We start from the raw sequence: 16,795 nt of genomic DNA, 5'->3' as shown, positions 1-16,795 counted from the left end.
TCTGTATACCCTTCATTATCCCTTTTTCTCCACCCACCCTAGGAGGAACCCTTCTCAATCTGGTGTATGCTATACTCACGGACCATACCATTTATTTTCTCTTTTCCCTCCTTCTGGAGCAGTGGCATCCAATAGAACTTTGTGCGATGATGGAAATGGTCCATACCTGCACTGTCCAATACGCTAGCCATAGCAATGAGCACTTGAAATGTAGCTAGTGCAAGCAAGGACCTAAATTTTTAATTGTTTTTAATTAATTTAAATGTTAATAACAGAATCTGGCCAGTGGCTACTGTATTGGACAGTGAAGCTCCAGGACATATGTGCCTAAGGTTCCTATGAGGATAGAGACTTTGTTGTACTTACTTCTGAGTCTACAATCGTATCTGGCAAATAGCAAGTACTCAGTAAATATTTAAGTCAAGGACTGAATCTTCACAGCAAGCCAGTTATTTAAGTATTATTCCCATTTCCTAGTTAGGACCACTGAGGCCCAGAAGTGATGCAACTTGAGAAGTCACCTAGGTGATAGGCTGAGGAAGAAGCATGGACTTTTTCAACACTTTTATTTATGAAATGCTTATTGAACTGATACAAAGTTAGTGTCTGTTAGCAGGCTGGTGGAGGGAATTAGTGTGCACCCCCACCCCTACCCGCTGTGGGGGCTAAAGCCAGGAGTGGCTTCATCCTTCTTTTCACCTTGGCAGCAATGAGCTGGGAGAGGCCCTGGGGCAGGAAGAGGGAGAGATGGGAAGGCTTGCCCCAGGAGTCCTGGCAGGAGTTTTGCTTTTCCTCTGTAGCAGTGGTTTGAACTGGGCAGCTAGGAGAATGAACTCTGGAACCCTTTCCTGTCTACCCAGCTCAGGGGTGGAGGTGTCCTCTTTGGCTGCTTCTCAAGAAAGGGTCTTCTGTGACTTCTCTCATCCCCTTCAGAGATGCTGCCTCCCTGAGGTCTCAAAGGGCACTGCCCTTAGTCCTCAGGGGCAGGGAGCCAGACTCAGTGGAATGCAGTGGCCGGTGACCTCTTTTGCCTGGAGCCACAGCTATGTCCATACTTCTAGGGGCATCATACCCTCCTTACTACCCAGGGTGGGTAGCAAAGACTCATCCTCCAAGAACTTGAGGGGAAAGTGGACCAGGTGGCCCTGAACCTGGGTGAGCTCAGACCGGGCCAAGGGAGGGCTGACCATGGCTAGGGGCTCCACGGTCACGTATTCCCGGAGTGCCCGCAAGGAACGTGTGGCGTTGGATGGCAGGCAGCGGAAGATCTGTGAGCCAGGAGCATGGTAGCCAATAAGGCTTAGGGACTCTTTGTCAAAAGCCCAAGCCCAAATGAGCTGGATGCCCCCATCCCCACACCCATCCCCATGCCCACACCATCTCTCCCCACAAGGACCCTGAGCCACTGAATCCCAAGATATGCCTCCAGACCTTCATGCCCCTTGTGAGAATGACTGTGTGGTGGAGCTTCTCTCCATCTCACACTGAACAGGATAATCCATGAATTGCCCCCTGGCCCACCCACCCTCAGCACCCACCTGTTCATAGATATTGGCATTGTTCTCAGCTGTGTCTTGCCACAACTGGAAGAAGTCATCAGAGACAGGGTCTCGGAGATCCAGGTCTGGCCGAGCATCTGCCCCAAGAACCACACTACAGGAGAAAGGGGTACCAGCGGGGCCAGATTAAGGTGCTTAGAGCAGCAGTCCCAACCTTTTTGGCACCAAGGACCAGTGCTTCTATGAGAATCTAATGCCTGATGATCTGAGGTGGAGCTGAGGTGGTGATGCTAGTGCTGGGGAGTGGCTGCAAATACAGATGAAGCTTTTCTTGCCCTCCTCTCACCTCCCATGTAGCCCAGTTCCTAACAGGCCATGGACTGGTACCAGTCCGTGGCCCAGGGGTTGGGGACCTCTGCCTCAGATAACCTGAATACCAGGAAAGTTATGCTGTGCCTAGCCAGGTCAGTCAAAACGGATGCAATGCAAAACAGTAAAATAATGTCGAGGAGTCCAACAGACCATTCATTTGTCTCTACTTTGGTGACTACTTTGATGCTTTAATAAACAAGCCAGATTTTTTCCCCTTATTTTTATTTGGTGTCCCTACTTTGCTGCTACCCTACACTGAGTTAGTCTGCCTATTGGGAAACCCAGTACTATGTCTAAGCAATCCTCCCCACCTTCTCAAAAGGCAGAAGCCCCTCTACCTCCCTGCCACACTTTATAGCACCCACCCTGGCTCTACCTGAAGCAGTGCTTCCGCAAACTCAAGGCAAACCTGCCCGCCTGATATTCCACACCATCCATGAGGGATGGCTCCAACTCTGTGTCCTCGATCAACAGGGCCAGCTCACTGTCCCTCTTCCCCAGCAGGCTCCGGTCATTGATGTTTGCAGAGCCTGGGGTGGGTACAGGACACACTATGTATGCCTGAGCACAGGGGGACCCTCCCCACCCCATCACCTCTATCAGAGTACCCACTGGTGGGCAACACACCTTCTTTGTCTCCATTTCCAATTAGGCCTCAGTGGCAGCCTCTGTCACCTCCCTTCATCCCATGGTCCCTGGCTGAGTTCTGCTCCACCTCTTCCCACCCTCCTTTTCTGCCAGGGGCCCAGATCCAGCACTGACCAATGATGACTGTCCGGTCATCTGCAATGAGCATCTTGCTATGGATATAGATGAGCTCTGAGACCAGGTGCCCACCCAGCTCTCCATGTGTGCGGAGCCCACAGATGGACATATAGTCCCGCCATGCTGTCCCCACTATAAGTAAAGAAATGGGGGGAGGTGAGAGGTGCTCTCCATGTGCAGATGAGCCCTATCCTACCCACCTCCTCACTTCAGACGCCCTTTAGAGCCCAGTCTACATACTTCTCCCTGCAGTGAAAGAATACCTGTGGTTTCAGAGCAGTAGCCCCAGAAACGGGCAGGAATAATAGCCTCCTTCCCTCCCTCCAAGTCTTCAGACCCCCAATCTCCTCCTCCCCAGGGGTCCAGGGCTTGAACTCCCAGCCCCCCAGCACTCACTAGCTGCTTTGAGGCGATGTAGGATTGAATATTCCCCACGACACAGGGTCCTGAGAGAAAAGAATGGGCGAGAGAAATGAAGACTGGAGGAGGGAATGCGTGATGTCAGGAGGTGGACCTCAAAAGTCCAGCGGGAAGGAATCAGGATAGGAATCAGGATAGAGTCAGGATGGGGGCACGGGTGGGATGGGGCCGAGAAGACCCCGCAGGAGGTCACCTGTAAGTGAAGTGCAGAATGGCCTGGATAGAGTTGCCACCACCTGTGGATATGTCACCCTCAAAACCGGGAAGCAGAGGCAGAAGCACATAGACTCGGAAGCACTGACCCTGTCTGAGAAGAGGGTGGAGTTAAGAGGTGTGACCTCTCCCCAAAGCCCCACCAGTTTGGTTTAAAGCACATCCATAATCCCTACCCTCCTGCCAGTCTACCTTACCTGTGGGCCTTCAGGATTCTGTCCACAATCTCATCGCCCACCTTGTTCAGAACTGTCCGTCCATCTGAGCAGCTAATGAAGAACTGATTCTGGGGCAGAGACCAAAAAGAGACATCAGCAGTCAGGCCCTGGCCTTTTTCCCTCATTTCTCCACCACCATCCCCATCTCTAGGCTCCACGGGCCCCAGGCTTCAGCTTTTCTACAGGCTCAGTTATGCCAGCCCATAACATTGATCCCACAGACGTACTGGGATGTTCCCTCTATCGCTCTATTCTCTCCCTTCCTCCCCCAGTCATACCTCAATGTAGAGATAGTGCTGGCTCTCCCTGATGGTGTTCAGGTAGGCATTGAGGATGGAGTTCTCCAAAGTCCCTGCAGACCAACGGTCTACTGACCGCAAGACCTGGGGGGACAGCAAATTATAATATGGTTCCTGACCCCAGGAGAGGAGAAGTCTGAGGGGTTTCAGGTCAGAGAGAGTGAGTGGAAGGGAGAGAGGGGTGGGGACAAGCTGAAGTCAGGGCCTCACCTGCACAGTGGCACACTGCCCCCCTGGGAGTACGAAAGGGAGCTGGTTTGAGGTACTGGTGGACTTGGGCAGCAGGTAGGGGTACATAGGTGTCTTGTACTTGGCCTTGGTAGTCTGAGGTAAAGGGATAGCAGAGTCAGTGGGAGATGGCAAGCTGCCCCTGGCTCCCTCTCTACCTTCAGCTACTGCAAGGAAGAGTGAGCACCTTGGTGAAGTTCCAGCGCTGGATGAAGTGTCGGGCCAGGTCCCGGGCGGGTGGGCCATGGACAACCACCCCAACATCCCGCCATGGCATCCGGGGTGTGGTCTCCCTGTCAATGAAATCTGGGGATCCAAGGAGAGCGAAGAGAGAGGTCAGGGATGGTCTCTTGGGGACGTTTGGGGTGGGGAAGAGGAGGAGCTGATCAAAGGAAAGGCTATATTATTCTTGACCCGGCTCATCACATTCTCAGTCCTAGCCCCCACTTTTGCTCCTGCTCCCAGCTCTTATGGACTTTGGAGGAGGGGACACTCACCCTCAAAAGGCCGATCCAGCTGCACCCAGTCCTTAGTGATAAGATTGCTGTAGTCCTTGCCCAGCCAGAAGAGTTGGTTGTGAGACAAGTCTGGGGTGGCTGGAGAGTCTGAGCATGGGTTGGGAGGCTGTGAGGGGAACACATCCAAACCATGGGCAAGGAGAAGTCATGGGGGCCATATGGAGCCAGGGCCAAAGAGACAGAGAGACAGACCCAGAGAATAAGAATGAAATAGAGTCTGATTCTCTGATCGTCCCTTTCAGCTTCATTTCCTGGAGGAATTGGGAGGTGGGGATTAGTGGAAATAGGAAAGGGACTGAGTCACTGAATTTTCAAAGTGGGTTCTTGGGATCCCAGAAGGCTAAGGAACTCTGAGTGTGGGCAGTGATTCCAATGACTGGAGGGGGAAGACTGGAGCTGAGAAGGAGTGTGGGTTTAGATTAGCTGAGTTTGGAGGAGCTCAGGAAGGCCTTGGGGGATTACCTGTGGGGCATCTAATTCAGAAGATTCCCCAAGGTCAGTCAGTCGGTAGTGCAGGTCATCCCAGCGGCCATAGGCGAGGTCCAGCCCCCCCAAGAAGGCCACTACTTGGTCCACCACCAGCAGCTTCTCATGATGGGCCCACAACGTCACCTGGTCTGGGTGGCGCATCACCTGGAGGAGTTCATGAGGGAGGGCTTAGGCGAGACAAAGACAGAAGTGGTGTTGGGAGGGAGAATCCAAAGATGCAAGGATGAGATGTTTAAGGAAAGGGAGGGTTGAGGAAATGGGGACACGTGGTATGGAGGGCTGTAGAGTGGGAGGGGTTTCTGAGGCCTGAGTCACCTTTATGTTGGGGTGCAGCAACATCAGAACCCTCTTGCTATAGCCACTGTTGATGCCCAATGCCAACTCCACTTCCTTAAACAGCAGTATGGACACACGGACACCATCCTCCTGGTGGTGAGTAGGGTATCAGATCCTAATGCCTCTCTCAGAATGGCCCCTTTCCACCCTCCCAAACCCATCCTCATGCTCAGGATTCTTGGACGTCCCTCTACCAGCCCGGAGGAGGTCCTCGATGCTCTGCCACTTACATCCTGCTCTGATGCTGCAGCACACTTAGCAATGGATGAGCAATCTGCTCACTCATTCATCCATCCACACATCTATCCACCTACCTATCATTATCTATCCATCCACCTTCTCAGACATTTACTCGTTCCCTTATCTACCATCTATTCATCTATCTACCTACTTACCCTTGTATTGATCCATTTTCCAACCTCATATCCTTTCATCTATCTCCCTTTCCATCATCTATCCATCCATTTACCTACCCACTCTCCATCATCCACATCTTTCTTCTTGTCCATCAACATCTATGAATGCCTCCAACAGGGCAGACACTGAACCTTGTACTAGAACTAATATTAATCGGTCCAGTGAGAGATAGACATGTTTACCTCCAGGTAATACAATAAAGTGTAATGGGTACTGGGAGGGAAGTCTATACCAACTAGAGGAAGAGCATGAAGAGAGAGATGTCAGTTCTCCTTAGGGAAGAGGAGGTGATGTTTGCCAGACATTGAGCCAGGATGGACATGTTTCCCCCCACCAAACCCTCAAATTCCCTTCCCCTATGCTATAGTCCCTTCTAATCAACCCTACACCCACAAGCCTCCCGTCCAGCCTGGCCACGCTCCTCACCGCCTTCTTCTTGAGCATAATGTCCAGCCTCCAGTCATTTGAATGGGCCGGACGCTTCAGGTAAATCTCAGGACTCAACCTGGGATTCAAGGCAGTGGGTAAGGAGAGTAAGCCCCAGCCACTCTTTTCCTTCCACTCCCTCTTCTGACCCGTAAGCTAATCTGTCATAGGCTCTATCCCATACCTTCTTGCTTGAGCTTCTTTTCCTCCACTTACCACCAGTCTGTAATAAAAATCTCCTCTTGAGCTCGCAGGATGGCATCTGCCACAGCAGCAAAGTAACCTGCCCCATTCACAAACCTGGGGGGAGGCCAAGCCAAGGAAGTCAGGGGAGTCAGAAGCCAGAAAGCTCTGGAGAGTGAAGACCAGAGGACAGTCATGGGTCAGAGATGATGGGAGGGTCAAAGATCAAGAGTGATCAGAAAGGTCAAGTGGTATCAGATATATCAAAATATCAAAGTAGAATAAATTTGCCAGTGTGAGCTAACCTATAAAGTTAAAACTAAAGAAAATGACTAAAGATTGGGATAATTAATATAATCATACATAAAGAGTTCCAACAAATCAATAAGAAAAAGACATGTAAGCCAACTAAAAAGTGAGCCAACAAGAACTGACAGTTTACAGAGAAAATCAAAATGGCCAACCATAAGAAAAGTTCAATTTCATTAGTAAACAAAGAAATGATATTATTTAAATGCCTAATCTTTAACACATATTAAGTGGAAAAATAAGTCACAGAACAGAGTATACGATCTTATTTATGTTAAAACTAAAAGTAACAATTATGCGTAAGCATAAGAAAAAATGCAAGAAAAGACCTGGGAAGATAAATATCAAACTGTTGCCAGGGTTACTTCTGGGAAAATGGGAATGTCGGGAGGAAGTGTAGGGGAGTAAGGGCTAGGGGATAAAGGTTTGTGCAATGAGTGGGAACTTTAATTTTTAATACGTTTCCGTATTGTTTCACTTTTTAATAACTAATAGTCTAGTGTGATGGTTAAACAGCTAGGTCTTGACCCAACCTGCTTGGATTTGAATCCTGGTTTTACTGTTTACAAGATGTGTGACCTTGGGCAAGTTACTTAACTTCTTCTTGCCTCAGTTTTCTCATTTGTAAAATGGAGATTTTACAGATATCCTGTCTTGTAGGGTTGTTATGAAGATTCGATATTACATATAAAACACTTAGAATACTTCCTGAAACATAGTAAGTGCTACATAAGTATTAGCTGTTATTACTCTTATGTTCAAAACGAATCTCCATGACTCCCCTCTGCCTACGATAAAGGTCAGCCTTCTCGCTGAGCACTCCCCAGATTCTTCTCTGGCCACTCCTTCTCACTCTACAACAATAATCAGTCCTGTGGTTCCCAAACACACTAGGCTATCTCTAGCTTCTCTGCACGGACCACCCTTCTCCATTTTCTTTATCTTGCTTAAGCAAACCTCAGGGTTACTGCCTTCTGGAAGCCAGTCCTGACATACACACACTGGGGCAGATGCTGCTCCTCTGTGCTCAGTACCTGGTATCTACCATTGTTTTATGACTGAATCACCTACTAGACTGTGTCTTATTCCTGCCACCGAACCTGGCACATAGTTGTGCTTAGACAGTGTTTATTAAATGAATGAATGAATTAAAGAGATGTGAGGAGATTATAAAGAACAGAGGGTATGGTCAGTGTGGCAGAAGGGGTTCAAAAGGTCATAGGAGATCGGTGAGTTCAGGAGTCAGAGGAAATCATTGCATTTGAGGATGAGAAAGATCAGAGGGAAATCAGAGAGATAATTAGCATGGTTAAAGAGGTCAGGGGGTCAGGAGATTCAAGAAATTAAAGGGGGAGGTCATTGAGGACAGAAGTTAAAAGAGGTCAGGGATCATAGGAGATAAATGAGGATCGAAGACTCAGGGAACACCAAAAGGGTGGAGAAAGCCATAGACAAGCTCAGAAGGGACATCAATGTCTTACCACCGGGCCAAAGTACCAGGCCGGGGCGGAGCATAGCTGTCATGCCTGTGCAGCTGCAGGAAGTCTCTGCCCGGGCCCTGGGCCAGCTCAGTGATTTCCTGGCCCCACCATCGTGCCTGCCGGTAGCTACTGCACTTGAGAATCAGGGACCTGGACAGGAATAATAAGATGGACTACAATCCTCACTCTCAGTACCTCTGGCCTGGCCCAGAAATCTCCCCACTTTAGCTATAACTTTTTCCTACTTCTTCCCTTAGTCCCTGAATTACTACTCCACAGGTATATATCTATCTTACTCACAGTTGGGTTCCTGGCACGTAGTATTGTGCCAGGCACTCAAATTGGTTGAATGAATAAATGAATGAATAGAGTGCATTTCTTTTACATCAAGAGTCTTCCCCACCCCCCAAGCTTATACTCAACCCCCTTTCTCAGAGCCCAGACTCAAGATGAGTCCCAAGAATCTGGCTAGAACAGTTTCCTGGTTCCAAATCATGGCCAGCTCAAAGGGGTGGAAATGCCTTTCCTCGCTCCATAGTCTCTTCCATGCAACACCCCTCAGAGCCCTAGGCTGGCTCTTCACTCACCAGGTGTCTGTCTCAGGCAGGCCTTACCTGTGGGAAGTGTCGATTCGGACCCCATACCGTGCCTCTGTGCTCCTTTTCCCCACCTGTACTTCGAACCCAGGGTCAAAAAGCTGAACAAATGAGATGGCGCCAGTCTCGAGGCACATGTACAGCAGGAAGGAGTCCTTCACCACCAGCCACCTAGAGCAGAAGGGCTCCGTCCATTCCTCCCTGCCTTAAGGATCTCCTTTTCACACCCACCCACGGTTCAGCTGTCCTACTCCAGGCCTCACCTCTTGGACCAGCGATAGCAAACTTGGTCTCGGCCACAGCAGGTGAGACCAGGAACACGGTGGCCACCTGAGCGCTTCCGGATCACCCCTTCTCTGTGGGAAAAGTCAAGAAGAGATGTTGGATGGGGAATCCAGATCCCCAGACTACCCTGCACTGAATTCCCCATTATCAGGTAGAGAGAAATCCAAATGTTTGCAAGTGGTTGGGTGAGGAGTGTCACTTACAGTCCTTTGGATCCAAGGTCTGGGATAAATGACAGCTGACTGACTTCTAGGAACTCTGTCTGCAGAGGAAAACAAAAGCTCAGAGGAGAGACTCTGACTTTCAGCCCTTCAGCCCCTGATCCTGGTCCTCTACCCCTTGGGGGTCTGATTATCCTCCTCTACCTAAAAAGACCTAGGCATCCAGTCCTTGGACTTTACCATGGCATGATAGTTGCGGTAGAAAGACATGGTCAGGAGGCGGTTGAGGTAATTCTCCAGGTATTTCTGAAGTAGGAATGGGAAACAGACACAGTTGGGACCAGAGCCATTTGCACAGCAAACGCCTTCCCAGAGGACCTGGTGTCTGGTCGCACCTGTTTGCTGGATGCACGTCTAGTGGAGCCATCAGGACCTGCTCGGGGTAGAGAGGGCATCTCTCTATCGGCTGCCTCTTGGGCTGGAGGATAGGGTACAGCAAAGCTGTGGAAGGGATGGGTTGAAGGTCAAATAAAAGCTGGAGGCTGAATGCCTGGGTTCCTGAGCACTGGAGATAGGGTCTTAGAATAAGAGAAGAAAGCTTAGAGGCTGGCAGAAGGAAGGCCCCCTACGCTGAGAATGGAGACAAAAAATGCGAAAGGCTGCCAAGAGCATTTTGGGCATCCAGCCCGGCTACAATACTGGCACAGGACCATGGACAGGGAGAGCTGAGCAGGGAAGGTTTCTGGTAACCAGAGTCAGAGGAGGGGGCCTAGTGGCCAGAGCTGGGGGAGGAAAGGTTAGGGTCTGGGGGTAAGACAAGCAGAAAGGAGTGATGGGGGCTGCAGCAGTGACAGCTCATGCTGCCACAGGGTGAGGGGCATCTGCCCTTCACAGGAAGCAGTCTGGTCCTCCTCACCGAGCTAAAGGGAGCAGACTCATCAAGACTTTGTGTCTCAGGAGGTCCCGATGCAGCTCCTGAAAATGACGGAACTTCTTCTTGGTTGTCCAGGTAAAGTCACCATGAGTCAAGCGGACAGAATACAGAGTGCAGGTTCCCACCTGGGAATGAGAAACTGAATGGATGTCCCCTGGTTGGGTCGCAGCCCTCCACTCTGGCCAGTCCTCCCTTTACCCTCCACCCTTGCTGCCAGCCTAGCCACCTTGGATCCACTGGTGTATCTCTCAGTGCCCACAACCTGGGCTGTGACAGGAACCCCAGGGGCGAACACCAAGGGGTGCATTTTCAGAGGCCGAAGGTCATAGATGGCCAGAAAGGGATGCATCCGGTCAGCTAGAAGGAAAGTGGAAGAGTACAGACAGCAGGAGGTCTCAGCCCCTCCTCCTCCTCTCCCTGAGGGCCATCCTTCCTGTGTACCTGGGTCCTCTCCCTCCCTCAGAGTGTCCACCTCATCGGGCTCCATCTGTAATTGGCTGGAGTCCAGGTCGCCCCCAGAGAATAAGAGGCTCTCTGGGCTCGCTGTCATCCTAGGAATATGGAAAATCCTTAGGAAGGTGACCTGCCCTGCAAATTCTGTCCCCCTCCCAAATCCCACCTCCATAATTCTCCATCTCCCACAGGTCCCCCTCTTCCCCACCACTCAGGCTCCCCCTAACTCCCAGTCTCTCTCGATTATGGCCCTATCATCTGCAGTGCCCCGCTAACCTGCCTCTAACTTCACCACCTACCTCCGTCCTTCATCCAGAATCCCTTAACCCCTCCTCTCGTCCCATAACCAGGGCGCCCAGCCAGGAACACCCAGCCAGGCCCCAATGGCCCTGAACTGAGGCAGAGAAGAAGCCAGTTGAAGTAGCCCCGGAGGTCGCAATAGGCCAGGAGCTGCTGGGGCTCAAGCTAGGCCAGGCCGGCTGAGAGAGAGGGGTCCAGGCGGGAAAGAGGAAGTTAAGCGCTCCCGGCCCGGGAGGAAAACCCCAAAATCTGAGCGTGCGGCTGAGTAAGGAGGCCCCGCAGCCCGGGTGGATTCCCGTCCCCGCCCGACTTCCTGTGCACCGACCCTCCGCGGCGCCCCCTCCCTGGTCCCCTCACCCGGGCAGCCCCAGCCGACGCCGACGCGGGATCTCGTGCGGAGGAAGCCGAGTAAAGCTGGAGCGGGAGCCCACACCCCAGCGAGCTGGGGCGGGGAGGCTCGCAGGGCCTGCCCTCGGGGGCGGGACGGCCCCCGCCTCACCTCCGCGGGATTCTCGTCTGTCCTGTCCCGCCCCCGCCTCCCTCGGCCCGCCCTGCGGTCCAGCGCTCAGCCCTGGGCCGGGGTGGGGGTGGGGGGTCGTCTTCTGTGCCACGAAGTTGCGCGGCCCACTCCGTGTGTCTGGCGGACTCCATCAGCAGGTGGGTTCGTCTGTCCCTCGCCGGTGGTCCTAGTGTGCCCTGCGGCCGCCCTGTGGGCGCTTGACGCCGGACACTTTACCCTCCTCGGGCGCGGTCCCCGGGCCCTTTCCGGCCCCTGTGGAGACGCGCCTCCGCGGCGGGGACCTGCCGGTGTCCCCTTTCCGGGAGGGCTGCGGACTACAGTGAGCTTGTCCCGGCCAGCGTTTGTAAATAGAAGGATTGATAAAAGGCCCGAGGGATGGTCACCACAAATTTATTAACGTACGCAAGCTTGCATTCTTTCATTCATTCACCATTTATTGCGCACTTGCGCCATCCGTGCCAGACTTTGAGCGTACTGTAGTGAAAATGACAGTCATGGAAACTGCTGTCCTAAACTTATAGGCTAGGGGGAAACAGGAACATTTTCAGATTCTAAAAGACAGTATTTCACCCCAAACGGCCATTTGGGTTGTTTCTAATTTTTTTGTCGGCTGTGAATAAAACTCCTATAAACATTCCTGTATAAGTCTTTGTGTGGATATATGTTTTCATTTCTCTTGGTTAAACAGCTAGGAATGGAGTTACTGGGTCATGTAATAAGTATACTTTAAGAAACTGCCAAACTGTTTTTTCCAAAACAGTTGTTCTGTCTCACATTTTCAGTTCTTCAGCATTGATATGTCAATCTTTACAGTGCCAGCAATTCTAATAAGTAAAATACTACATCACTGTAGTTTTATTTGTATTTCTTTGATTATTAATGATATTGACCATGTTTCATGTACTTGTTGGCCATTTATAGATCTTCTGTAAAGTGTCTCTTAAAGTCTTTTGCTAATTTTTTAAAAAAATCATATTATTGAATCGTAAGAGTTCTTTATGTATCTTTGGATATAAATCTTTTATCATATATATGTTTTGCAAATGTTTTCTCCCAAAATGTGGCTCGTCCTTTTAAAATAATGTGGCTTTTGAAAAGCAGAAGTTTTTGATTTTGATTAATTTGTATATAAACTATTACTCAGCAATAAAAATGAATAAAATGTTAAACATAAGAGTTATTGTATGGCCCAGCAATTCTACTCCTACATGTGTATCCAAGAGAATTGAAACCATATGTCCACACAAAAACTTGTACATGAATGTCCATAGTAGTATTCAAATAGCCAAAAAGTAAAAACAACCCAAATGTCCATCCACTGATGAATAAACAAAATGTGATTTATCTCTACAATAGAATATTATTCAGCAATAGAAAAGAATAATGTACTAATTCTCTGCAATATGGATGAACTTTGAAAACATAGTAAGTGAAAGCAGACAGACACAAAGGACCACATTTTGTATGATTCCATTTATATGAAATGTCCAGCATAAGTAAATTCATAGAGACAGAAAGTAGATTAGTGATTGTCAGCAGCCTGGGAGAAGGAGGACAGGGGAGTGACTGTTAATGGATACAGAGTTTCTTTTGAGGGTAAGAAAATGTTATAAAATTGGTTCTGATGGTTGCACAGCTCTGTGAATACAGTAAAAAAAAAAAAAAACTCTACTGAATCATATACTTTAAAAGGGTGAATTTTATGATATGCGAATTATTGCTTAATGAAGCTATTATTACAAAAGAGCAGACTGTCAATACTTGAAACATGGGTGAATTTTTAAATTATGCTGAAAGAAGCTAAACACAAAAGAATAATACTATGTGAGTCCATTTATATAGAGTTCTGAAATAGACAAAACTAATCGATAGTGATGGAAATCAGATCAGTAGTTGCCTGTGGGAGGGGGTGGGGAAACAATTGGCTGTGAAGGGGCATATGAGGTAGCTCAGTGATAGAAATGTCCTATATCTTGATTAAGGTGGTGATTACATGGGTGTATACACGTCAAAACTCATTGAACTGTACACTAAGATGTGTGTAGTAAATTATATGTGAATTTTTACTTCAATAAAGTTAATTTAAAAACAGGTAAACACACAATAGAACATACAGATGTCAAGAGATAATGTACACCTGAAAATTATATAATTGTATTAATCAATGTTACCTCAATAAACTTAATTAAAAATTAAAAAATAAATAAAATAAAAACAAAACAAAACAAAAAAGCAAAAAACATTTCTAAATCAGGCAATATAGTCAGCAGTATATCCTATCCTTTCCCACCCACATCATGGCACCCTTAGGGAATAATATAGCATTTGCGCAGCTTTACTAGAAAGCATTTAAAATTCTTGGCTAGAGTGTCCTGGACCTGAGGCTTCCAGGCCAGACTCTGGCCACCCCCTGCCCTAGACCTGGCTGAGGGCATCAATGCCTGCCAGGGACATGCTTGGGAAGCTCAGTGTGGTGACAAACAGTGGATTCTCAAGATAGACTGATGGGAGTGGCGGTGAGTTCCTGCTCTGCTGATAACTGCCTGTGTGACCTTGGGCAAGTTACCCAATGTCTCAGTGCCTCCAGTTCCTCATCTGTGACATCAGGATAGTAATAACACTTGCCTCAAAGGATCATCAATATCATTAAATTAGATGAGCTAAACATGTAAAAGCCCTTAGAATCTACCTAGCACAGCATTATCAATCACAACTATCTTCATAAAAGGGGACAAGAGTTACCAGACCAATTAATGAGAACATTTCTGACTAGTAAAGCTTTCTGTTCTAAAAAAAAAATAGACTATTCTTTAAAATTTTACAACTTAGAAATTCTAAATTCTCATTCTAAAATACAAATGAATCCCCAGCAGTGTCCAGGCTGGCACCATGTCGTCCAGCCTTGCTGTACTGAATTTTCACTGCACCTGTATGTCCCAGCACCTCTGCATCTGCCATGCCACCCATCCCAGTCTCCTTCTGCTTCTCCATGAGGATCAAGAGAGCCTCCAAATGAAGGGATGCACAAAAGGATAGGTGTTAAGTGGGGTAAACCTCCACCTCTTCCCTCCTCCCTCTTCTCCCCCTTCTATCCCCTGGCGCCTATAATCACCAGGCGGTCTGAGGCTAAGTGGTAGTCTTGCCCACAGTGGGGGGGCTTGGAAACCACACCCCTCCTCCTGGGGCCCTCCTGCCCATTCCCAGCACCCTGGTTTCCTTCATTGTTGAGATGGGTCTCAAGGGGGCATGGTGTTTCCCATGGTGTGGGTGCCGGAGACAGCGGGGGACTGAAAGAGGAGCAGGTATGGGGGTAGACTGAGGATAAAGGGGGGCTGTCAGGCAGACAGATACATTTCACTGGGAGAAAGGTAAATTCTTAAACCAGGGAAGGAATAGGATAGTCTGTCTACTTGGGTGGGAGGTAGATAGATCCATTGCTTCCCCACAGAGCTAGCTAAATACTTTGCAAGATCTAGCGCAACACGAAGCAATGAGATCCCTTGATAAAAAATGATTAAGAATTTCAAGACGGTGACAACAGAGCATTACACCCAGCATGAGGGCTCTTTTGAGTATGGGGCTGGGTGCAACTGTACAGGTCGGAGGCCAGTGAACTCAGCCCTGCTCTCTCAACCTCCCTCGTTCCTCTCCCTGCTGATGCCACTAACACTCACCCCTCCCAAGACTCCCAGGTGTCTTCCGTGGCCTCTCTAAGCAGGGTAGGGGATGATTGGAGCTTTTGGGGGAGGGATAGGGGACTCAGATCCACAACTCCCTTCTTCTTCCTCCGATCTCCCTTTTAGGTCTGGATCCAGCTGCCCCTCCAGATCCAGATCCCAGCCCAGTTATAGCCCCCATTGTGGCTGAGGGAGGGATACCCTCCCAAGAGTCTGGTGCCTACTTCAGCAGAAAAGCCCGACTCTCCTTCCGCCACCAGCTGCATGACATAGCATCAGCCAATGACTCCACCATTTGAAGGAGACAACCAGGGCTGAACTTCCAGGAAGCCTTGGCAAACTTCCTTTCCCCCACTTCTCAGTGACCCGTTTCTGGCTCCCCCAAGTCCCTCATGACCTTCTCATTAAATATATTAAGAGTTGCCAAGTGTTGTGTGTACATGCTTCTGTGCTGGGGTGGGAGAGTAAATGGGGCCAAAGCACTAGGCTGGGTTATGTGGCTGAGGTGGGAAGTGTAGCACTGGATGGGAGTGAGGACACAGGAGTGGCGAATATGATCCAGCTAATCTAATGCAGGGCTCAGGTGTGGCTAGCCGGAAGTTTACTGAAATCAAGCTTCAGAGCTGAGTGTGGTAGAAGCAGTCTGGAGAGGTTGGGGGCCAGGCGGGACAGCAGATATGGCTAGGGAGCATAGTCATTCAATAAATATATCCAGGTATTGAGGATATATCAGTGAACCAAGCAGAAAGAATTCTCTCTTCTCACTGACCTTACTTTCTAGTAGAGGTGGTAGACAGTAAATTAACAAATAAGCATGATAATATGAGATAGCAATTAAGTGCTGCTATGAAGAAAATTAAACAGCGTAATGCGAGAACAAAATGACGGAAGGTAGGGTGGGGTTTCTTACATTTCAGGTGGTTAGGAAAGGCCTTTCTGATGGGGTGACATTAAGCTGAGACCTGAATGATGTGTCAGTGTTTACTGGTTCTAACAAATATACCACACTGGTGCAGGACGTTGATAGTGGGAGAGGCTATGCATATGTGGAGGCAGAGGGACATACAGGGAAACCTCTGTACCTTCCACTCAATTGTGTTGAGAATCTAAAACTGTTTTAATACTATATTTTTTAAATCAGAGAAGAACAGTCCCAGGCAGAAAAAAACAGTGAGTGTTAAGTGCAAAATCACTTAGGTTCTAGGAAACAGAAAAAAAGCCACTGACTGGAGTGTCAAGACTGAGGGAAATTGTTGGGTCTTCTAAGCCATGGTAAGGGGCTAAAATATTATTCTAGATGGAATAAGGCACTGAGGAATGTTAAGCAGGGAAATGACATGATCTTACTTACATTAAAAGATCACTTTGGTTGCTGTATGGGGAAAGATTGTAAGTAAAGCATAGAAGCTGTAAGGCCATGTAGCGTGGGGTGTGCCATTCTCCAGGCAAGAGACGATGGTGGCTTGGCTCCAGACAGTGCTGTGGAGATGGTGAGAGGTACATGGATTCTAGATATACTTTTGGAGTTTTTAGGACTTATTGTTGGACTGAATGTGGAATGCAAGGCAGAGAGGAATCAAAGATGCTTTGAGATGAGAGGACTGGGAGAACAGGTTTTGCAGGAAAATCTATTGGTTATTTTGAGGTACATGTTTAGGGACAGAGATCCTTCTTTGCTCTTTTTCACTTAATCCAG

At 48.8% G+C, this 16,795-nt stretch overlaps 1 protein-coding gene and 1 long non-coding RNA gene across 8 annotated transcripts; one reads left to right on the top strand and one right to left on the bottom strand.

The window, feature by feature from the left end:
* Nucleotides 1–549: 549 nt before the first annotated feature.
* On the bottom strand, nucleotides 550–11,371 carry PLD2 (phospholipase D2). Of its 6 annotated transcripts, none has more exons than XM_036223125.1 (25): nucleotides 11,260–11,371; nucleotides 10,591–10,700; nucleotides 10,376–10,506; nucleotides 10,132–10,274; nucleotides 9,611–9,716; nucleotides 9,456–9,521; nucleotides 9,258–9,316; nucleotides 9,033–9,125; nucleotides 8,788–8,940; nucleotides 8,174–8,323; nucleotides 6,417–6,500; nucleotides 6,201–6,279; nucleotides 5,337–5,447; nucleotides 4,995–5,165; nucleotides 4,512–4,638; nucleotides 4,202–4,320; nucleotides 3,997–4,110; nucleotides 3,766–3,870; nucleotides 3,467–3,555; nucleotides 3,250–3,363; nucleotides 3,033–3,082; nucleotides 2,634–2,768; nucleotides 2,248–2,401; nucleotides 1,539–1,653; nucleotides 550–1,268 (listed from the first exon to the last, which is right to left on the bottom strand). In XM_036223125.1, the coding sequence occupies exons 2-25, from the start codon at nucleotides 10,697–10,699 to the stop codon at nucleotides 1,044–1,046; spliced, it is 2,802 nt and encodes a 933-aa protein (XP_036079018.1). In that variant the 5' UTR covers nucleotide 10,700; nucleotides 11,260–11,371; the 3' UTR covers nucleotides 550–1,043. The 6 variants fall into 6 exon arrangements, with proteins under 6 accessions (XP_036079018.1, XP_036079019.1, XP_036079021.1 ...); XM_036223126.1 differs by lacking the exon at nucleotides 11,260–11,371 and adding an exon at nucleotides 10,902–11,134; XM_036223128.1 differs by lacking the exon at nucleotides 11,260–11,371 and having other exon boundaries at nucleotides 10,376–10,700.
* A 63-nt stretch (nucleotides 11,372–11,434) lies between these two features.
* Nucleotides 11,435–15,523, top strand: LOC107509492. Of its 2 annotated transcripts, none has more exons than XR_001596550.2 (3): nucleotides 11,435–11,559; nucleotides 14,293–14,470; nucleotides 15,226–15,523. It is a non-coding gene; the product is annotated as an uncharacterized LOC107509492 (long non-coding RNA). The 2 variants fall into 2 exon arrangements; XR_004951440.1 differs by having other exon boundaries at nucleotides 11,437–11,559; nucleotides 14,296–14,470.
* Nucleotides 15,524–16,795: the final 1,272 nt, after the last annotated feature.

This window comes from Rousettus aegyptiacus, unplaced genomic scaffold, assembly GCF_014176215.1.
Source record: "Rousettus aegyptiacus isolate mRouAeg1 unplaced genomic scaffold, mRouAeg1.p scaffold_m13_p_6, whole genome shotgun sequence".
In the NCBI taxonomy this organism is placed as follows: Eukaryota; Metazoa; Chordata; class Mammalia; order Chiroptera; family Pteropodidae; genus Rousettus; species Rousettus aegyptiacus.
Note: the sequence above shows the minus strand (reverse complement) of the source record. Positions and strands in the feature narration are given on the sequence as shown.